The following is a 23,772-nucleotide window of genomic DNA, read 5'->3' as shown; positions in this document are numbered from 1 at the left end:
AAGACCTCCATTGAGGAGGGCAAGGAGGAGGAGGAGGAGTAGGAGGAGGAGGATGGTAGGCGCCTGGTGTCCGGAGTTGAACCAGAAAGATACAAGTGTGGAGGTGGTAATGCCTGGCATTGCTGCGGTGGTGCATCGGACTGCAAAATATTGACCCAGTGGCCAAGAAAGACATGTACTGTCCCTGCCCATAGTTGCTGCTCCACGTGTCGACGGTGGCACACCTTTTCCTCCACATGCTTGTGCAAGGCAGGGACAGCTGTTTTGGAGAAGTAATGTCGGCTAGGTATTCGCCACCTAGGCTGAGCGCACGCCATCAATTGCTTGAAGCCGGCGGAGTCGACCAGATGGTACGGCAGCGACTGCACCACCAACAACTTAGCCAGGTGTGAATTAAGCCGCACGACAAGGGGATGACTGGTTATATATTGTTGCTTATTGGACAACGATTTCGCAATGGATAACTGACGGGATGTAGGAGGAGCACTAGATGACAGTGATGATGATGATGACAACGACATGGTGGATAAGGCCTGGCTACTACTTAGATGACAGGGACTCGGAGCAGCAGCAGCAGCGGCAGAGGGGTCTTCATTCGCTGTACATGATGATGGTGGGGCATGTCGATTGTCCCACATGGCCTTGTGATGCCGCTCCATGTGTTTACGTAGAGCAGTAGTTCCTACATTGCTGCCCTGCCCACGCCTTACTTTCTGCTTGCAGATACAGCACTGTGCCATGTTTTCGTCCTCCGGGAAGGTACAGAAAAATTGCCACACCACAGAGTACCGTAAAGAGGTATTACCACGTCCACAACCACCACTCGAGCTTGCCCCTTGTCTGGCAGGCTTTTTTCGGGAGCCTACACCAGCATCAGTGTCGCCGTCACCGGCTCCTGAGCTGACCCTACCGCTGCAACGTTTTGCAGATTGACTTCTGCCCCTACCTCGGCTTGGCTGTTTATCACTGCCGGTGTCGCCACTACTACCCTCCTCCTCTGACGCCGTCATCACCTCGTCACCTGGTTCCGACGTCCTGTCTAAAACAACATCATCATCATAGCCCTCCTCATCATCCCCGCCACTTCTGTCACTGTGTTGTGAATGGGATGTGACAGCATGGCGGGCTCCATGCCCCCCCTCATTACTGCGTCTGCCACCACGGCTACCACCACCAACACCCCCACTACCACATCTATGCGTCTCAGACACCGCTTCCACCTCCACCACCGCCGCAACACACTCCGTTGGCTGACTCGCGGAAAACAAATCATCATCACTATGTTGTTCAGTATCTTCCTTCGCACCCGAGGAGATGTCTCTTAGGACTCTCAGAAAAGATGGCTTCCTGTTGGGAAGGGGGAGTGAAGACATAGATGATGGAATGGAAACGCTAGAAATACCCATATTACTACTGTCACTGTGCCAAGGAACTGTAGAGGATCTGGAATCCAACAAAACCTGGCTTGAAGCCAGATCGTCAGAGTCTTCCTGCTGAGATGACCGCGAGCCAGCCAACCAGTCCAAAATGGCCGTATTGTCTAAAGTAACCCGCCCACCGGAGGAGATGGACAAGTCTGGCTTGCTGATATTGCTACTACTACCAGCAGGCACATGGCTGCTGCTACTAGTGGAACTGGGCACATGTCTTGTGCCACAAATGCTGGTACTGGGCCTGGCACCAAAAGATCTAACATTTGGACTGGAAGAGGAGATGGCATGGGTGTTTTTTCCTCTACCCCGTCCTTTCACAACCTTTTTTTTTACCAGACATTTCACTGCTGGAGTTTAGCAAGTTGAATCAAAACCCGGGGGATGAGCCCCTTCTAAAAGCGTATTCACACACTGACACTGGCTTGGCAAATGGCAATGAATGAGAATTTCTATCAGCCACGCTGCGGTGCACTCAGGGAATGCTGGGCCTTGTAGTATTACTACAAAGGCTGCCTGTATTGCAAGTTTTTATTGTTATTTCGTTATGTTAACGGCCGGGGATGAGCCCCTTCTAAAAGGGTATTCACACACTGGCTTGGCAAATGGCAATGAATGAGAATTTCTATCAGCCACGCCGTGGTGCACTCAGGGAATGCTGGGCATTGTAGTACTACTAGGCTGCCTGTATTGCAAGTTGGATTGTTATTTCGTTATGTTAACGGCCGGGGATGAGCCCCTTCTAAAAGCGTATTCACACACTGGCTTGGCAAATGGCAATGAATGAGAATTTCTATCAGCCACGCCGTGGTGCACTCAGGGAATGCTGGGCGTTGTAGTACTACTACAAAGGCTGCCTGTATTGCAAGTTGTATGCAACGGGGATGAGCCCCTTATAAAAGCGTATTCACTCACTGAGTAGTGAGTAGTGGATGAGCCCCTTATAAAAGCATATTCACACACTGGCTGAGTAGTGAGTAGTGGATGAGCCCTTTCGATTGCTGGATTCCTGCCTTTTAGATTCCTAAAGCTTTCCCTTACTGCACAGAGATGCTATCCCTACAGCTCCTGTCTATAAAATGGCCGCTGAGCTCCGTGCATAGACTTTTATTGCAGGCTTGAGCCCGCCCCTATGCTGCCTCCCGATCGGCTGGGAGAGCCGTTTGCAAGGCATTATGGGGTAGCCTGATGTCAGATGATCTTGTGAAATCCTCCATTTTACATCTAACATGTGGCAGGCACCAAAATGTAGCCGGGTTCGGTCAAAACGGGTTCGGCCGAACCCGGTGAAGTTCGGATTCGCTGCGAACCGAACTTTTCACGATGTTCGGACCGAAACCGGTTTCGGTTGTCCCGGTTCGCTCATCTCTAATCAAGAGGAAAAAGTTCAGAAAGTAAAATACTGATTAGACTTTTAACTAAATACAGTAGAAAGTTTGAAAACGTTCGTACTCAAAACTTCACGTATATGCTAGTCCTTCTCAATGAATTAGAATATCATCAAAAAGGTAATTTATTTCAGTAATTCAATTCAAAAAGTGTCTCTCATATATTCTATAGATTCATTACACACAGAGAGATATACTTCCAGCATCTTTTTCTTTTAATGTTGATGATTATGTTAACAGTTAATGAAAACCCAAAATTTAGTGTTTCAGAAAACTAGAATATTCAAATTCAAAAATTATATTTAAAAATCCAAAATGTTGGCCTACAGAAAAGTATTTACAGTATATGCCCTCAATACTTGGTCGGGGCTCCTTTTGCATGAATTATTGCATCAATGCGGCGTGGCATGGCGGCGATAAGCCTGTGGCACTGCTGAAGTGTTATCAATGTGGCGTGTCATGGAGATGATCAGCCTGTGGCACTGCTGAGGTGTTATCAATGCGGCGTGGCATGGAGGCGATCAGCCTGTGGCACTGCTGAGGTGTTATCAGTGCGGCGTGGCATGGAGGTGACCAGCATGTGGCACTGCTGAGGTGTTATCAATGCGGTGTGGCATGGAGACGATCAGCCTGTGGCACTGCTGAGGTGTTGTTAATGCAGCATGGCATGGAGGCGATCAGCCTGTGGCACTGCTGAGCTGTTATGGAAGCCCAGGTTGCTTTGATATTGGCCTTCAGCTCGTCTGCATTGTTGGGTCTGGTGGCTCTCATCTTTCTCTTGACAATACCCTATAAATTCTCTATAGGGTTTAGGTCAGGCAAGTTTGTTGGCCAATCAAGTGCAGTGATACTGTGGTTATTACACCAGGTATTGGTACTTTTGGCAGTGTGGGCAGGAGCCAAGTACTGCTGGAAAATTAAATCAGCATCTCCATAATGCTTGTCAGCAGAGGGAAGCATGATGTGCTCGAAAATGTCCAGGTAGACGCTGAGTTGACTCTGGACTTGATATAACACAGTGGACCAACACTAGCAGATGACACGACCCCCCAAACGATCACTGACTGTGGAAACTTCACACTGGATTGCAAGACACTTGGATTGACGCCTCTCCACTCTTTCTCCAAACTCCGGGACCGAGATTTCGAAATGAAATGCAAAATTTACTTTCATCTGAAAACAGGACTTTGGACCACTGAGCAATAGTGTTGGTCCACTGTGTTATATGAAGTACAGAGTCAACACAGCTATCTACCAGGAAATTTTAGAGCACTTCATGTTTCCCTCTGCTGACAAGCTTTATGGAGATGCTGATTTAATTTTCCAGCAGGACTTCAGTGCTGGATCCAATCTTTGTTCTCTGCTATGTAAGCACTATGGCTTTACAGTGAGGGGGTAGAGAAAGTACATTGATGTTGATGGTTATATATTAATGTTGATGGTAATACAATAATTGACCATTAGAGAAAAATGCTTTATTTGGTATTAATTATTTCTAAGGATAATTAGGAGAAAATGTTAAAGATATTTATATATAAATACAATATGAGATACACTATATGGAGAAAAGTATTGGGACACCTACACATTGCACCTGCATGAGCTTTTATGACATCCCATTCTAAATCCATAGACATTAATACGAAGTTGGTCTCCACTTTGCAGCTAAAACAGCTTCCACTCTTCTGGGGGCTTTATATAAGATTTTAGGGTGTCTGTGGGAATTATTTCCTATTCAACCAGAAGAGCATTTGTGAGGTCAGATACTGATGTTGGGGGAGGGGGTCTGGCTCGCAATATCTGTTCTAGTTCATCACAAACATGTTAGATGAGGTTGAGGCCAGGGCTCTGCGCGGGCCAGTCAAGTTCCTCCACACCAAACTCCCCCAGCCATGTCTTTATGGACCTTGTGCACTGGGGCGCAGTCATACTGGAACAGAAAAGGGCTGAACCCCAAACTGTTCACACAAAGTTGGAAGCTACAACTGTCCAAAATGTCTTGGTGTGTTGAAGCATTAAGATTTCTCTTCACTGGAGCTAACGGGCCTAGGGCAACCCCTGAAAAACAACCCCAAAGCATTATCCCTCCTCAAAAAAACTTTACAGTTGGCACAATGCAGTCAGGCAGGTGACGTTCTCCTGACATTCACCAAACCCAGACTCATCCAGACTGCCAGATAGAAAGCTGTTCGGAGCTGTTTAAAAATATTTACCAAATATATTAAACAAAAGATAGATAATGTTCTAGTCAATTCATAGATATCTTATACATTCACTACTAATCAATACAATAAGAGAAATACAGCAGTGTACAGTGATCTCAGGACCAGAAAGCAAAGTGAATAATCAAACTACAGTCCCAGCCACATCAGCTGCCCAGCTTGTAAACATTAGGGACAACACAGCAACGCCCTGTGCAGAAAAAGTGCATTTTCCTTTTATATATTTGATTTTTTACATTCAGGTTTGCTGAAATAAATCATAAGATTAACCCTAGTACAGACTTTCTAAAAGCATAACAGATGTTCACAGATTCTAATTCTGGATAGTGCGAAAACAAAATATTGCATTTGAAGATACCATAAGTGAGATTTTCCATTACTACGTTATGTGGACTTCCCTCCTTATTATTTAGTTTAGATGTTGCAGAAGCGCCCATTGTGAATGGGTGCATATAATCAAGCACACAGCCATCCAATCTCCACAGCAAAATATTGGTTGTAGTACTGAAAAGGTCAGTAACAGTGGCACTGTCATAGGATGCCGGTCTGCTAGATCTGCCCGGTAAGCCGCAACTGCTATTATTGTGAAGTGGAGACGTCTAGGAGTAACAACAGCTCAGCTATGAAGCGGTAGACCTTGTAAACTGATAGAGTGAGACGGCTGAGTGGTGAGTGGGTGAGAGTTTGGTGTGGAGGAACTTGAGTAAGCTCCATAGAGCCCTGCCCTTTGGGATGATATGGAATGCAGGTTGCATGCCAGACCTTCTTGTCCAACATCAGTGTCTGACCTCAAAAATGCTCCTTTGGCTGAATTTTCACAAATTTTCACAAACACCCTCCAAAACCGGTGGAAAGCCTACCCAGAATATCTGCTAAAGGGGGCCCAACTTCCTATGAACAACCATGGTTTTGGAATTGTATGTCCAATAATCTCATAAAGGTGATGGACAGGAGTCCACATAGTTTTAACTATATAATGTACTATACAGTTTATAAAAACACCCAACTCCTGAAATCACTACATAAAAAGTGCTGCTGTTATTTAAATAGATGATCCATCTTGGCTTAAAGGCTCAGTGGGGCTACACATGACACACAACACCTTAAACACCAACATGGCATGGTTGAGGTCCAGTGGTCAGCCAATCAGCCAAGTGGGACATTCAATTTACACAGAGGGTGTGCTTTCACGGAAGTCATGCAATGGAAGTTGTAAGAGCAGATTATCTTTGGCCATCTATTAGATATCTTAGGTTTATCAGGTTACAGATTCCCTTTATATATGATAATTAGAATATTCAACTTTTTGTTTGGAGATTTTACAAAAAATCAAATGATATTTTTTCTATTTTTAAAGCTTTCCATGATGTCTTTGTTCCTCAAACTATAAATTACTGGGTTAAGCAATGGAGTCACCACCGTGTAGAGCAGAGAAGTGATTTTACCCAAAATTAATAACTTTCCACCTACTGGAACCACATAAACTGATATCAATGTTCCATAAAATATCGAGACCACGGTCAAGTGTGAGCTGCAGGTGAAGAAGGCTTTTTGTCTCCCGCTCTGTGATCGGATTTTCAGGATAGTGAATATGATACAGACATAAGAGGCCACAATTATCATAAACGGACAAGCAATTATACAAAAACCTATTATGAAAGTCTGGACCTGGAGTATGAAGATATCTGAGCATGAAAGCTCCACAATAGGTTTGTAGTCACAAAAAAAATGGTCAATCACATTAGCTCCACAGAACTTCAGCCGTGCTATTGTCACCGCATTTATCAATGTCATCAAGAATCCCAGAGTCCAGCTAGTAACAATAGACTTCACACAAAATGACTCATTCATAGTAATATTGTAGTGCAGGGGTTTGCAGATAGCAATATAACGGTCATAAGACATCACTGTTAGAAGAAGACACTCAACACCTTCTAAGGATCCAAACACATCAAATTGAACTATACAGGCAGTGAACGACATGGTGGCCCCTTCATGGAGCACTACACCAAACATGTTGGGAATGATATCAGTGGCCAGTAAGATATCAGATAATGACAGGTGCGTGAGGAAAAAGTACATGGGAGAATGGAGACTTCTTTTCATAAACACTAACATAATAATGAAAATATTTCCAACCATGGTCAAGCAGTACATGATGAGCAGAAAGAAGAAGAGCAGATACTTGAGCTTGTGAAGACCTGGAAATCCCAGGAGATGAATACTGGAGATATTGTTCCTCATCTAGAGGATAAAACAAAAATATCCTTCATGGAGCTAATTTTCCACTTAAGTGAAGGATAATTCCAATAGTTTATATCTCTATTCTAAATATATCAGACGCTAATATGTTACTTATATTACTTTGGCCTCTTGTGCTATTTTTTCATTTTACATATTGTGTTGAATTTACTTCAATGTTACAATATAAGTGCAAATTAAGGCCGAATTCAGATGAACGTGGTGAAACCCGGATGTGGAAAAATGACCGTTTTTCACGTCCAACCTGCCCCCGTGCGGGTCCTGTTTTCACGGATCGCTATGAACTTAAGTTTATCGAGGGATCTGTGCAAACTGAACATAATGGGACATGTTCTATTTTTCAATGAACCCTTCACAGGGTCCATTAAAACAACAGCCGTGTGAACGGCCCGATTGAAATACATGCTTCGGTGTGACGGACGTTGTTTTAACAGCCATCACACGGACGTATGCCACGGTCGTCTGAATTTTGTCCATCAAGTTTAACCTATCAATTAACAGTGTTGACCCAGAGGAGGCAAAAAAACCCTACGGGGCAGTTGCAAATTGGCTGCTTTAAGGGGATAACAATTCCTGACACCATTGAGGAACGGAGAACAAATTCCTTGACCAGAGGCTTAATGTGTGATTTTTATAATGCTGGTGTCTTCTTATTTACCATTTATAACATGACTCTTCTTATGTGGCACCAGGGCCCAGGTGTGACTGCTACCTCTGCATCCCGTATGGCAATGCCCCTACCCTGGATACCCAACCCAGCTCCAAGAACTGCAGAGTTACGAAAGATAATAATTCTGTGCTGTGATGTATTCATGCACTGAAAGTCTGAAAATCAGCTCTCGGCCAGAGTTATGGAGTTATAGTTTCCCTGAAAGCTTTACTGACCCGACGATCACTGTTTTAGAGATCTTCTGCTGTCTTCTACTATGGCAGAACTGAATCCGTTGCTGGTCGTGGCAACACAACGACCAAGCTGCGCTGTCATGAGCCATCCTTGAGTTTATCAAGGAAGAACCTTAACTGATACAACCAGTGACCATGGCTATTGTGCATATTAGACTCTGTTCACAACTGTATCGTGGCTTCCGTTTATAATGATTGCAAAACGCAGTACCGGATCGGTGATAAGATGGATATCACCAGCGCCCTATGGACCCCAGTGTCTTACATGGGCCTTCAACTCAAATGTGAACAGAGCCTTACATGCATAGAGGGTCATAGATAAACAAAAATCACTGACAGTAAGGAAACAGAACAAACGGAAGGAAAAATCTAAATGGAAGCTGAACAGCAGTAGCGGGACATAGAAACGGTTGTAGAAATCAATGCTCAGACACCGAACAATACATTCATCATTCCACCATTCCCTGAGCACATAACGTAGATCCAGTACACACCATGGATTTTTTGTAGTAAAGAAATTTACCAACGTCAGTGTTCTTTTATCTTCTAACCTGGCAAAAAAATAAGGCAGAAACTATGAGCTATGGGATAGCAAAGGCATGGTAAAATCATTTTATACATTTCCATTCTGTCCCAAAGCTTCAGTTATTACACCTTGGGGAACTTACTGTCTTTGTCTGTCGTGTCCCCATAGAAATATAGTTATTCCTAAAGTCTAGTAAATAACATTGTAAATTTAGTGTAACATTACCTAATAACAATAAAAACATAAAACTGATAAAAAATATATTCATTCTATATTTATATATTCTAATTTTCTAGTAACAATTCTAAAACTGGTGGAAAAAAAAAGTCCAAACTTACCTCCATATCTGGCACTGAAGGTCTTGGGTCTCTGCCTGCATGGCTTGTTTCATCGTCAAGGTCTCGGGTTCACCAGCAGGGTCCATGGCCTGAGCGTACTGTCACGGTCTGTGGGTATGTGGACCCACTAAGCCACACCGCCATAGCGGGGAGACAGCTGGCCTAACTACAGAGCACCCAATCAATACAAAGTCCCGCACAAGGGTACCTGAATAGTGCAGACAGTCCAGACAGTGTAGATAATGCCACACTAGCCTCTGTATATAATTCCACAATGAACTCTGTAGATAATGCCACAATGCCCTCTGTAGATAATGCCACAGTGCCCTCTGTAGATAATGCCACAGTGCCCTCTGTAGATAATGCCACACACTGCCCTCTGTAGATAATGCCACAGTGCCCTCTGTAGATAATGCCACACACTGCCCTATGTAGATAATGCCACAGTGCCCTCTGTATATAATGCCACAATGAACTCTGTAGATAATGCCACAGTGCCCTCTGTAGATAATGCTACACTGCCCTCTGTAGATAATGCCACAGTGCCCTCTGTAGATAATGCCACAGTGCCCTCTGTAGATAATGCTACACTGCCCTCTGTAGATAATGCTACACTGCCCTCTGTAGATAATGCTACTGTGCCCTCTGTTTCCTTTTTAGGGAAATGTTGAGGACTTTTTTGCAGTTTATTAACCCAGACGTCCATTGGTGCCCAGTTTTGACGTTCTCCTGGGCAGGGTGCAGGCTGTGTTTGCTTTGACCATTTTTTCCATTTCTTTCTCGTGTTCATAAATAAGACACATTATATCTATGATACTTCATTGGCTGCCATGGACACTGCAGGCACTTGTGCATTTCTTGTTTTTAACTGTAGAGTGAAAATTCTGTAACCGTGAAGAGGAGATCATCCTCTAAGAAATCATCATGTTGTCCACTAGTTCATCTTTTGACAAAAACTGTGGTGAAGTGCACCTGGATAGAGACAGAGAATAAGGGACTGCCTCACATTCCCCGCAATCTGACTGTAGAGAGTGGGCACAGTCTTGTATGAATAGTATCTTTTTATTTTATTCACCATCTGTATAACCAGTACCAACAAACTTCAGAAGGCCTAAGAATCTACCAGCTGGAATGGAAGGGACTGTGTCACCAACCAGTAAGAATTTAGCGGATGGCTGTAGGCATACTGTTGTAGGAGTAGACTGCTTGTGTAATGACGGGGGTAGGGAAACAGACAAGTGAACCCTAATGTACCCGCCACTCAGTCCCTGCCTACTTGCAACGACCCGCCCTAGGCGACGGGGTACAACTGGGCGACGGTCCCTATGCTCAATAAGTGCACGACAGACAAACAGACAAGGGTACACAGAAGCAAGGGGAAAAGGGGCAGTTGCCCACGGCAACACCGTGAGCAACAAGAGTAGAAACAAGCCGAGTCAAACCAGGAGTGTACGAGGTACCAAATGCAGAGCAGGAGAGTAGTGAACAAGCCGAGTCAAACCAGGAGTATACGAGGTACCAAACGCAGAGCAGGAGAGTAGTCAGTAAGCCGGGGTCAAATATGAAGCAAGGACAATAGTAAGAAGCTGCAGCAGGGCCAGGAAACCAAATGAGAAGAATCACAAGCAAGGAGGAACAGGAAAGGCAGGTATAAATAGACAGAGGGCAGGAGCTAGCTCCGTCTGGCCAGGCTGTGATAGGTTCTCCCACTCCTAAGCCTGCCACCCTGAGTGGTGGAAGATGGAGTCAGTCTCATAGACACAGAAGCAGGTGCAGACTGATTATCTATGGGCGTTGACCCAGAAGCTGTGCCTGGCAGATCCTTTACAGTACCCCCCCTTTTATGAGGGGTCACCGGACCCTTTCTAAGTGGACCTGGTTTACTGGGGAAACGTAGGTGAAACCTTCTCACCAATATCCCAGCGTGAACATCCCGAGCGGGTACCCAAGTCCTCTCCTCAGGCCCGTATCCTCTCCAATGGACCAGGTACTGGAGGGAGCCTTGGACCATCCTGCTGTCCACAATCTTGGCCACCTCGAATTCTGCCCCCCTCAGGGGTGAGAACAGGGACCGGAGGTTTCCTCGAGGGAGCCAAGGACGGGGAGCAGCGTTTATAGAGGGAGGCATGGAACACGTCGTGTACTCGAAAAGATGGTGGCAACTCTAGTCGGAAGGAGACAGGATTGAGGACTTCAATGACCTTGTACGGCCCTATAAACCGGGGAGCAAACTTCTTGGACGGGACCTTAAGGCGCAAATTTTTAGACGATAGCCACACCAGATCCCCGACTATAAACAAGGGGTTAGCAGAACGTCTTCTATCTGCCTGAGTTTTTTGTATGCTCTGGGACGCCTCTATGTTCTTCTGAACCTTAGCCCAGACTGTGCACAGTTCTCGATGAACGACCTCTACCTCGGGATTGTTGGAACTACCAGGTGAAACAGAAGAGAACCGTGGATTAAACCCAAAATTACAGAAAAAGGGAGAGACCCCTGACGAGTTACTGACCTGGTTATTAAGGGAAAATTTGGCGATGGGAATGAATGAGACCCAATCATATTGACAGTAAGAGATAAAACACCTTAACTCCTTAACGCCGAAGGACGGATATATCCGTCCTCAGCAGCTGCTAGTTCGCGCAGGAGGACGGATATATCCGTCCTGTGATCGCGCGGGTACTGCCACTGTACCCACGCGATCAGCGGCAGGAGCACGGCTGTTATACACAGCCTGGCTCCTGCTGCAACTGCCGGAATCGAAGCGCGCTCCGATTCCGGCAGTTTAACCCATTAAATGCCGCTGTCAATAGTGACAGCGGCATCTAATGTGTTTGACAGAGGGAGGGAGCTCCCTCTGTCACCCGATCGGCGCCCCCGCAAACAAATCGCGGGTCGCCGTCGGGTTTCCATGACAGCCGGGGGTCTAACAAAGACCCCCAGGTCTGTCTTCCGCAACTGCCTGTTAGGCGATGCCGGAGGCATGACCTAACAGGTTGCCTGTCAGTTTTACACTGACAGGCAATAATGCTTTGGTATACGAAGTATACCAAAGCATTATATATGCGATCGGCACATCGCATAGTGAAGTCCCCTGGTGGGACTTAAAAAAAAAAATGTCAATCAGTTAAATAAAGTTTGTTGAAAAAAAATAATAATAATTACAGTCAAAATCAAATAAAACTCCTTTTTTTGCCCAAAAAGTGGTTTTATTCAGTAAAAGTGTCAAAACAAATAACACATACACATATATGGTATCCCCGCGATCGTAACAACTTGACCAATAAAATGATCACATTAATTAAACCGCCAGATGAACGACGTCCAAAAAAAACGCAAAAAACAACGGCAAAATTCTCTCTTTTCTCCCATTCCCCCCATAAAAAATAAAATAAAAGTTAATCTATAAGTCCTATGTACCCCAAAATAGTACTAATGAAAACTACACATTGGCCCGCAAAAATCAAGTCCCCATACGGCCACATCGACGGAAAAATAAAAAAATGACGGCTCTTGGAATGCGGCGATGCAAAAACAAGTATTTTATTTTTAAAAGGGTTTTTATTGTGCAAACGTACTAAAACATATAAAACCTTTACATATTTGGTATCCCCATAATCGTGCCGACCCATAGAATAAAGTTAACATGTTATTTACGCTGCATAGTAAACGGCGTAAATTTATAACGTGAAAATTAATGCTGGAATAGCTGCTTATTTTCAATTCTCTCCTAAAATAAAGTTAATAAAAGTTAATCAATATATTGTAAGCATCTAAAAATGGTGCAATTACAAAATACAACTCGTCCCGCAAAAAACAAGCCCTTATACGGCTATGTTGACGTAATTAAAAAAAAGTTACGACTCTTGGAATGCGACCATGAAAAAACAAAAAATAATCCTTGGTCATTAACGTGCAAAATGGCCCGGTCATTAAGGGGTTAAATATTGTTCTAGAGACTGATTAGTCCTCTCAATTTGGCCATTAGTTTCAGGATGGAAGGCAGAGGAGAAGGACAGATCAATCTCCAACTTTTTACAGAAGGCTCTCCAAAACAATGAAACAAATTGTACCCCTCTATCAGAAACAATATTGACAGGGACCCCATGGAGACGCAGGATGTGTTTGACAAACAAGGTAGCTAACGTCATAGCATTGGGTAGTTTCTTGAGGGGCACAAAATGGCACATCTTACTGAAGCGGTCTACTACAACCCACACCACCGACTTGCCTTGAGATGGAGGCAAATCGGTGATTTAAAACAATGGAGATATGGGTCCAAGGTCTCTGGGGAATGGGCAAAGAACGTAGTAAGCCCGCTGGTCGGGACCTGGGAGTCTTGGACCTAGCACAAACTTCACAAGCGGCGATGTAGGTCTTAACGTCTTTAGGTAACCCAGGCCATTAATAGTTTCTGGCAATGAGGTGCTTGGTACCCAGGATGCCTGGATGGCCAGATAGTGCAGAGTCATGATTTTCCCTAAGTATTCTTAGCCGAAATTGCAGGGGAACAAACAGCTTGTTCTCAGGAAGGCTACCGGGAGCTGAACCTTGATCAGCCGAAATTTCAGAGACTAAATCAGAATTAATAGCGGAAATGATTATACCTGGAGGCAAAATACAAGCAGGATCTTCCTCCGAAGGAGGGCTGGCCATGAAGCTACGTGACAGTGCATCAGCCTTAATATTTTTAGACCCAGCCCTATAGGTAACCACAAAGTTGAATCTGGTAAAAAATAACGCCCAATGAGCTTGTCTCGGGTTTAGCCTCCGGGCATATTCTAGGAAAACCAGATTATTGTGGTCGGTAAGGACCGTTACCTTGTGCCTAGCCCCCTCCAGGAAGTGGCGCCACTCTTCAAATGGCCATTTAATGGCTAAGAGTTCGCGGTTGCCAATATCATAGTTACTCTCAGTGGGCAAAATCTTCCTGGAGAAGTAGGCACAGGGACGGAGATGGGTGAGGGAGCTGGTACCCTGGGACAACACAGCCCCCTCTCCCACCTCGGACGCGTCAACCTCCATGATAAATGGCTCCATTTGGTTGGGCTGAACCAGCACCGGGGCCAAGATAAAGCACTTCTTAAGGACCTCAAAAGCATGGACAGCCTCAAGAGGCCAGTGGAGGAGATCAGCACCTTTGCGAGTGAGATCCGTAAGAGGCTTAGCGATGACAGAGAAGTTAGCAATAAACCTCCTGTAATAATTAGCGAACACCAGGAAGCACTGTAACGCCTTCAGGGAGGCAGGTTGGACCCATTCCACCACAGCCTGGACCTTGGCAGGGTCCATGCGGAATTGAGGAGTGAGGATTTGACACAAAAATGGTATCTCCTGCACCCCAAACACACATTTTTCGAACTTCACAAACAGTTTGTTTTCCTAAAGGACCTGAAGCACCTTCCTGACATGCTCAATGTGGGAGGACCAGTCCTTGGAAAACACAAGTATGTCATCAAGGTACACTACAAGAAATACCCCCAGGTAGTCTCTTAAAATCTCATTTATGAAATTATGGAAGACTGCGGTAGCATTACACAACCCAAAGAGCATGACGAGGTATTCGAAATGACCTTCGGGCATGTTAAACGCAGTCTTCCACTCATCCCTCTCTTTGATGCGGATAAGGTTATAAGCCCCCCGTAGATCAAACTTAGAGAACCATTGGGCCCCCTGAACCTGATTAAAGAGATCAGGAATCAGAGGAAGGGGATACTGGTTCCTTACAGTGACCTTATTCAAGCTTCGGTAGTCAATGCATGGCCTAAGACCACCATCCTTCTTCCATACTAAGAAGAAGCCACCACCTACCGGAGAAGTAGAGGGGCGCATGTAACCCTTGGCTAGGCATTCCTGGATATACTCTCTCATGGTTTCACGTTCGGGACAAGGGAGATTAAATATCCTACCCTTAGGGAGCTTAGCTCCTGGTACCAAATTGATTGCGCAATCATATTCTCTATGAGGAGGTAACACTTCGGAGGCCTCCTCAGAGAAAACATCAGCAAAGTCCTGAATAAACTCAGGTAGAGTGTTCACCTCCTCAGGGAGAGAGATAAAATTAACAGAAAAACATGACGTCAAGCATTCATTACCCCATTTGGTAAGGTCCCCAGAATTCCAGTCAAACGTTGGATTATGCAACTGCAACCAGGGAAGGCCTAAAACCAAATCGGACGATAATCCCTGCATTAACAGTACAGAGTACTGCTCCAAATGCATGGAGCCAACAAGGAGTTCAAAAACAGGGGTATGCTGTGTAAAATAACCATAAGCAAGAGAAGTGGAGTCGATACCCACTACCGGGACAGGTTTAGGAAAAAAAACAATCGAAGGCATAGCTAGAGACATAGCAAATTCCACAGACATGACATTAGCAGAAGACCCTGAATCCACGAAGGCACTGCCGGTAGCAGACCTACCACCAAAAGAGACCTGAAAGGGTGTAAAGGATCTGCCAGGCACAGCTTCGGGGTTAACACCCATAGATAATCAGTCTTTACCTGAGTCTATGTCTCTGAGACTGACTCCAGCTCCCACCACTCAGGCTGGCAGGCTTAGGAGTGGGAGAGCCTATCGTAGCCTGGCCAGACTCAGCTAGCTCCCACCCTCTGTCTATTTATACCTGCCTTTCCTGTTCCTCCTTGCTTGTGATTCTTCCCGTGTGGTTTCCTGGCCCAGCTACAGCTCCTACTATTTGATGCTGCTCCATACTGACCCTGGCTTACTGACTACTCTTCTGCTCTGCGTTTGGTACCTCGTGCTCTCCTGGTTTGACTTGGCTCGTTCACCACTCTGGTTGCTCACGGTGTTGCCGTGGGCAACTGCCCCTTTCCCTTTTCTGTGTATTCCCTTGTATGTTTGTCTCGTGCACTTACTGAGCGTAGGGACCGCCGCCCAGTTGTACCCCGTCGCCTAGAGCGGGTCGTTGCAAGTAGGCAGGGACAGAGTGGCGGGTAGATTAGGGCTCACTTGTTCGTTTCCCTACCCCCGTCGTTACATAATCACAAGCCCATACCTAGTCTACCCTGGTCCCTGTCACTTCTATGGACCCCCTTGAGACCCTGGCTCAGCAAATGCAGGGTCTCTCCCTACAGGTCCAGGCCCTGGCTCAGAGGGTCAACCAGCCTGATGCTACCATTGTAGTCCCCCTCACCTCATCTCACCTCTTGAACCCCACCTCAAGTTGCCCGACCGGTTCTCAGGGGACCGGGGGGCTTTTCTCTCCTTTCGGGAGAGTTGTAGGCTTTACTTTCGCTTAAAGCCTCATTCCTCAGGTTCTGAGAACCAGCGGGTGGGTATAATTATGTCCCGGCTCCAGGAAGGGCCCCAAGAGTGGGCCTTCTCCTTGGCTCCTGACGCCCCTGAACTTTCCTCCGTTGATCGTTTCTTTTCTGCTCTCTGACTCATTTATGACGAGACCGACAGGACTGCCTTTGCCGAGAGTCAGCTGGTGACCTTACGTCAGGGTAAGAGACCTGTTGAGGAGCATTGTTCTGACTTTAGGAAGTGGTGCGTAGCTTCTCGGTGGAATGACTCTGCCTTAAGGTGCCAGTTTAGGTTGGGTCTGTCGAATGCCCTGTAAGACCTGCTAGTTAGCTATCCCTCTTCTGACTCCCTAGACCAGGTTATGGCTTTAGCGGTACGACTTGACCGACGTCTCAGGGAACGACAACGTGAACGTTTATGTGTTTTCTCCTCCGACTCCCCCATGATGCCTTCCGAGGTTCCGTTGCTTCGTTCCTCCCCGGAAGACTCAGAGGTACCTATGCAACTCGGGGCCTCCGTGTCCCCCCAACAACGTAGAGATTTCTGCAGGAAGAATGGTCTCTGCTTCTACTGTGGGGATGACAAGCATCAAGTGAACACCTGTCCTAAGCGTAAGAATGCAGCCGGAGAACTACCGCGTCTAAGTGATCATCGGGGAGGTCACTTGGGCGCACAGGTATTTCCCGTAAATATGAAACGTAATAAGATCTTGCTTCCCTTTCAGGTCTCTTTTGGTGGTAGGTCTGCTACCGGCAGTGCCTTCGTGGATTCAGGGTCCTCTGCTAATATCATGTCTGTGGAATTTGCTAGGTCTCTTGCTATGCCTTTGATTGATTTGCTTAAACCTGTCTCGGTAGTGGCTATCGACTCCTCTCCTCTTGCTAATGGTTATTTTACACAGCATACCCCTGTTTTTGAACTCCTTGTTGGCTCCATGCATTTGGAGCAGTGCTCTGTACTGTTGATGCAGGGATTATCATCCGATTTGGTTTTAGGCCTTCCCTGGTTGCAGTTGCATAATCCCACGTTTGACTGGAATACTGGGGAGCTTACCAAATGGGGTAATGAATGTTTGACGTCATGTTTTTCTGTTAATTCTATTTCTCCCCCTGAGGAGGTGAACACGCTACCTGAGTTTGTTCAGGACTTCGCTGATGTTTTCTCTAAGGAGGCCTCCGAAGTGTTACCTCCTCATAGAGAATACGATTGCGCTATCGAATTGGTACCAGGAGCTAAGCTTCCTAAGGGTAGGATATTTAATCTTTCTTGTCCCGAACGTGAAGCCATGAGAGAGTATATCCAGGAATGCCTGGCCAAGGGTTACATTCGCCCCTCTACTTCTCCGGTAGGTGCTGGCTTCTTCTTCGTAGGGAAGAAGGATGGTGGTCTTAGGCCATGCATTGACTACCGTAACCTGAATAAGGTCACTGTAAGGAACCAGTATCCCCTTCCTTTGATTCCTGATCTCTTTAATCATGTTCAGGGGGCCCAATGGTTCTCTAAGTTTGATCTACGGGGGGCGTATAACCTTATCCGCATCAAAGAGGGGGATGAGTGGAAGACTGCGTTTAACACGCCCGAAGGTCATTTTGAATACCTAGTCATGCCCTTTGGGTTGTGTAATGCTCCGGCGGTTCTTCCAGAATTTCATAAATGAGATTTTGAGAGATTACCTGGGGATATTTCTTGTAGTGTACCTTGATGACATACTGGTGTTTTCCAAGGACTGGTCCTCCCGCATTGAGCATGTCAGGAAGGTGCTCCAGGTCCTTCGGGAAAACAAGCTGTTTGCAAAAACAGAAAAATGTGTGTTTGGGGTACAGGAGATACCATTTTTGGGTCAAATCCTCACTCCTCATGAATTCCGCATGGACCCCGCCAAGGTTCAGGCTGTGGCGGAATGGGTCCAACCTGCCTCCCTGAAGGCGTAACAGTGTTTTTTGGGGTTCGTTAATTATTACAGGAGATTTATTGCTAACTTCTCGGTCATCGCTAAGCCTCTTACGGACCTCACTCGCAAAGGTGCTGATCTCCTCCACTGGCCTCCTGAGGCTGTCCAGGCTTTTGAGGTCCTTAAGAAGTGCTTTATCTCGGCCCCGGTGCTGGTTCAGCCCAACCAAATGGAGCCATTTATCGTGGAAGTTGACGCATTCGAGGTGGGAGTGGGGGCTGTCTTGTCCCAGGGTACAAGGTCCCTCACCCATCTCCGCCCATGTGCGTACTTCTACAGGAAGTTTTCGCCCACTGAGAGTAACTATGATATTGGCAACCGCGAACTCTTAGCCATTAAATGGGCATTTGAAGAGTGGCGCCACTTCCTGGAGGGGGCTAGGCACCAGGTAACGGTCCTTACCGACCACAAGAATCTGGTTTACTTAGAATCTGCCCGGAGGCTAAACCCGAGACAAGCTCGATGGGCGCTATTTTTTACCAGATTCAACTTTTTGGTTACCTATAGGGCTGGGTCTAAAAATATTAAGGCCGATGCACTGTCGCGTAGCTTCATGGCCAGCCCTCCTTCTGAGGAGGATCCTGCTTGTATTTTGCCTCCCGGTATAATCATTTCTTCTATTGATTCTGATTTAGGCTCTGAAATTGTGGCTGATCAAGGTTCAGCTCCGGGGAACCTTCCTGAGGACAAGCTGTTTGTTCCCCTGCAATACCGGCTAAGGGTACTTAGGGAAAATCATGACTCCGCACTATCTGGTCATCCAGGCATCCTGGGTACCAAACACCTCATTGCCAGAAACTATTGGTGGCCTGGGTTGCCTAAAGACGTTAAGGCCTACGTCGCCGCTTGTGAGGTTTGTGCTAGGTCCAAGACTCCCAGGTCCCGACCAGCGGGCTTACTACGTTCGTTGCCCATTCCCCAGAGACCCTGGACACATATCTCCATGGATTTTATCATCGATTTGCCTCCATCCCAAGGCAAGTCGGTGGTGTGGGTGGTAGTAGGCGGCTTCAGTAAGATGTGCCACTTTGTGCCCCTCAAGAAACTACCCAACGCCAAAACGTTGGCTACCTTGTTTGTCAAACACATCCTGCGTCTCCATGGGGTCCCTGTCAATATTGTTTCGGACAGAGGGGTACAATTTGTTTCATTGTTTTGGAGAGCCTTCTGTATGAAGTTGGGGATTGATCTGTCCTTCTCCTCTGCCTTCCATCCTGAAACCAATGGCCAAACGGAGAGGACTAATCAAGCTCTAGAACAATACTTAAGGTGTTTTGTCTCTGACTGTCAATTTGATTGGGTCTCTTTCATTCCCCTCGCCGAATTTTCCCTTAATAACCGGGTCAGTAACTCGTCAGGGGTCTCCCCCTTTTTCTGTAATTTTGGGTTTAATCCACGGTTCTCCTCCGTTTAACCTGGTAGTTCCAACAATCCCGAGGTAGAGGTTGTTTATCGGGAACTGCGCACAGTCTGGGCCCAGGTTCAGAAGAACCTAGAGGCGTCCCAGAGCGTACAAAAAACTCAGGCTGATAGAAGACGTTCTGCTAACCCCTTGTTTATGGTCGGGGATCTGGTGTGGTTATCGTCTAGGAACTTGCATCTTAAGGTCCCGTCCAAGAAGTTTGCTCCCCGGTTTATTGGGCCGTATAAGGTCATTGAAGTCCTCAATCCTGTCTCCTTCCGGCTGGAGTTACCCCCATCTTTTCGTATACACGATGTGTTTCATGCCTCCCTCCTTAGACGCTTCTCCCCGTCCTTGGCTCCCTCGAGGAAACCTCCTGTTCCTGTTCTCACCCCTGAGGGGGTGGAATTTGAGGTGGCCAAGATTGTGGACAGCAAGATGTTCCAAGGCTCCCTCCAGTACCTGGTCCATTGGAGAGGATACGGGCCTGAGGAGAGGACTTGGGTACCCGCCCGGGATGTTCACGCTGGGGTATTGTTCAGGAAGTTCCACCTTCGTTTCCCCAATAAACCAGGTCCACTTAGAAAGGGTCCAGTGGCCCCTCATAAAAGGGGGGTACTGTAAAGGATCTGCCAGGCACAGCTTCAGGGTTAACGCCCATAGATAATCAGTCTTTACCTGAGTCTATGTCTCTGAGACTGACTCCAGCTTCCACCACTCAGGCTGGCAGGCTTAGGAGTGGGAGAGCCTATCGCAGCCTGGCCAGACTCAGCTAGCTACCGCCCTCTGTCTATTTATACCTGCCTTTCCTGTTCCTCCTTGCTTGTGATTCTTTCCGTGTGGTTTCCTGGCCCAGCTACAGCTCCTACTATTTGATCCTGCTCCATACTGACCCTGGCTTACTGACTACTCTTCTGCTCTGCGTTTGGTACCTCGTGCTCTCCTGGTTTGACTTGGCTCGTTCACCACTCTGGTTGCTCACGGTGTTGCTGTGGGCAACTGCCCCTTTCCCTTTGCTGTGTATTCCCTTGTATGTTTGTCTCGTGCACTTACTGAGCGTAGGGACCGCCGCCCAGTTGTACCCCGTCGCTTAGGGCGGGTCGTTGCAAGTAGGCAGGGACAGAGTGGCAGGTAGATTAGGGCTCACTTGTTCGTTTCCCTACCCCCGTTGTTACAAAGGGAAGCAAGATTTTATTACGTTTCATATTTACGGGAAATACCTGTGCGCCCAAGTGACCTCCCCGATGATCACTTAGGCGCGGAAGTTCTACGGCTGCATTCTTATGCCTAGGACAGTTGTTCACTTAATGCTTGTTATCCCCACAGTAGAAGCAGAGACCATTCTTCCTGCGGAAATCTTTACGTTGTTGGGGGGACACGGAGGCCCAGAGTTGCATAGGTACCTCCGAGTCTTCCGTGGAAGAACGAAGCAACGGAACCTCGGGAGGCATCATGGGGAAGTCAGAGGAGAAAACATCAAGACGTTCAAGTCGTCGTTCCCTGAGACGTCGGTCAAGTCATACCGCTAAAGTCATAACCTGGTCTAGGGAGTCAGAAGAGTGATAACTAACTAGCAGGTCTTTCAGGGCGTTAGACAGACCCAACCTAAACTGGCACCTTAAGGCAGGGTCATTCCACCGAGAAGCTACGCACCACTTCCTAAAGTGAGAGCAATACTCCTCAACAGGTCTCTTACCCTGACGTAAGGTCACCAGCTGACTCTCGGCAAAAGCAGTCTTGTAAGTCTCGTCATAGATGAGTCCGAGAACAGAAAAGAAAAGATCAACGGAGGAAAGCTCAGGGGCGTCAGGAGCCAAGGAGAAGGCCCATTCTTGCGGCCCTTCCTGGAGCCGGGACATAATTATACCCACCCGCTGGCTCTCAGAACCTGAGGAGTAGGGCTTTAAGCGAAAATAGAGCCTACAACTCTCCTGAAAGGAGAGAAAAGTCTTCCTGTCCCCTGAGAACCGGTCGGGCAACTTGAGGTGGGGTTCAAGAGGTGAGGTGAGGGGCACTACCATGGTAGCATCAGGCTGGTTGACCCTCTGAGCCAGGGCCTGGACCTGTAGGGAGAGACTCTGCATTTGCTGAGCCAGGGTCTCAAGGGGGTCCATAGTGGTGTCAGGGTCCAGGATAGACTAGGTATATGGGCTTGTGATTATGTAATGACGGGGATAGGGAAACAGACAAGTGAACCCTAATCTACCCGCCACTCAGTCCCTGCCTACTTGCAACGACCCACCCTAGGCGACGGGGTACAACTGGGCGACGGTCCCTACGCTCAATAAGTGCACGACAGACAAACAGACAAGGGTACACAGAAGCAAGGGGAAAAGGGGCAGTTACCCACGGCAACACCGTGAGCAACAAGAGTAGTAAACAAGCCGAGTCAAACCAGGAGTATACGAGGTACCAAACGCAGAGCAGGAGAGTAGTCAGTAAGCCGGGGTCAAATATGAAGCAAGGACAATAGTAAGAAGCTGCAGCAGGGCCAGGAAACCAAATGAGAAGAATCACAAGCAAGGAGGAACAGGAAAGGCAGGTATAAATAGACAGAGGGCGGGAGCTAGCTCCGTCTGGCCAGGCTGTGATAGGTTCTCCCACTCCTAAGCCTGCCACCCTGAGTGGTGGAAGATGGAGTTAGTCTCATAAACACAGAAGCAGGTGAAGACTGATTATCAATGGGCGTTGACCCAGAAGCTGTGCCTGGCAGATCCTTTACAGCTTGCTTTGCTGAATTCCTGACTGATCATTGACAGTGCAGCATAAACTTCTATGGAACCCAACAATAGGACTACAAGCACCTACACGGACAGTGGCGGCAAACACCAACAGGACAAGAACTTGATGATAAATTTCCCACATTAACTTTAGACCAGGACTGCTGCTGCTGCCCTATGCAACCACTCGAGTTTCTACACAGCAAACTCCTCATACCATGTCTTTATGGAGATCGCTGTGTGCACTGGGAACAGAAAAGAGCTGAACCCCAAACTGTTACCACAAAGTTGGAAGCAAAAATTGGTGTAAAATGCTTTTGTATCCTGTAGCCTTAACCCTACACTGAAAATAAAGGGCGAAACTCTAAAAAAAATAAATCCCCAGACCATTACCCCTCCTCCACCACAATACAGTAGGCACTATGCATTCGGGTAGAAAGCGTTCTACTGGCAGCTGCCAAAACCAGATTCCTCCATCAGACTACCAGATCATTAGACATGATTCTTCAGCTTACATGGCTGTGTGCGTCTTCGTTATTATTGTCACTGGTTGGCTTGTTGCGGTTTCTGCCTTCTCTCCTCCCTCTGTATTGCTTTCCAATTTTCTTTTTGTCTATATTTTTTGGACTTTTGGAAAAAAGCTGGTGATGGTTTTTGTTTTTGGACTCTTGATATAGGGTATCAAAATGTCGGTAGTTTTTACTGAGGGTGGGACTGGGGGCATGGTAAGCTGTGAGGGAAGACCTAAAAAAGTAATGGCTGAGTAAGTGCTGTCCATGGTTGGTAAGGGATAGCTATGTTAGTATTATCGGTGGCACAAAAATGGTCCAGATGAGTTGGGAATTGCTTAGAGTTATGTACGGCATGTCGGAGGGAAGCAGAGGGAGTGTGAACTAATGAAAAAGTTCTGTTGAATTAGGGGTACTGCGTACTGATAACTGGAGTAAGGATGTTAAACTATCCTGGTTGTGCATTTCTATGGAATCATTAAACAAGGGCGACGGACAGGATGGAATGGGAATACTGGGAGACGTAGTAGATGAATGTCTAAATCACAAGATTTAAAAGCATTCATTGGGATCATGCATATTTTGTTAGCTGAAGAAGGGGGGATAGCGTTTGCGGATGTTTGGAAAAGGGAATGGGAAGCAGAAGGGGTGATGGGAAGCACCATAGATGAAGGGGGATTAATAAATGTCTTATTTTTGGTGGGTTTAGTTATCTCAATATTTGAGGTAGTATTTTTATTTTTATAAAAAGTATTACTTCTAAATGATCTGCGTTGTGCAGGGGTAATATTAACTCTTAAAGGTAAAGTGTGAGGAGAATTCTTCCTGGATGATGGGTAACTGGAACTATGGGA

General features: G+C 46.6%; 1 protein-coding gene across 1 annotated transcript; it reads right to left on the bottom strand.

Annotated features, from left to right (window-relative positions):
- Positions 1–6,369: 6,369 nt before the first annotated feature.
- Positions 6,370–9,155, bottom strand: LOC142750726 (olfactory receptor 10AG1-like). The gene is made up of 3 exons (XM_075859711.1): positions 9,070–9,155; positions 8,729–8,756; positions 6,370–7,284 (listed from the first exon to the last, which is right to left on the bottom strand). The coding sequence occupies exons 1-3, from the start codon at positions 9,153–9,155 to the stop codon at positions 6,370–6,372; spliced, it is 1,029 nt and encodes a 342-aa protein (XP_075715826.1).
- Positions 9,156–23,772: the final 14,617 nt, after the last annotated feature.

Source organism: Rhinoderma darwinii, chromosome 3, assembly GCF_050947455.1.
Source record: "Rhinoderma darwinii isolate aRhiDar2 chromosome 3, aRhiDar2.hap1, whole genome shotgun sequence".
Taxonomy (NCBI): Eukaryota; Metazoa; Chordata; class Amphibia; order Anura; family Rhinodermatidae; genus Rhinoderma; species Rhinoderma darwinii.
The sequence above is the reverse complement of the archived record's forward strand: the minus strand, read 5'-3'. Positions and strand labels throughout refer to the sequence as shown.

What these genes read in the sequence shown, in the direction of transcription:
- LOC142750726 (XM_075859711.1), bottom strand. Translation starts at nt 9,155, where the DNA reads ATGGACCCTGCTGGTGAACCCGAGACCTTGACGATGAAACAAGCCATG. An exon ending in CTTCAGTGCCAGATATGGAG is followed by an intron (nt 8,757 to 9,069) that starts GTAAGTTTGGAC and finishes TTTTTTTGCCAG; the next exon opens with GTTAGAAGATAAAAGAACAC. An exon ending in ATAAAAGAACACTGACGTTG is followed by an intron (nt 7,285 to 8,728) that starts GTAAATTTCTTT and finishes TTTATCCTCTAG; the next exon opens with ATGAGGAACAATATCTCCAG.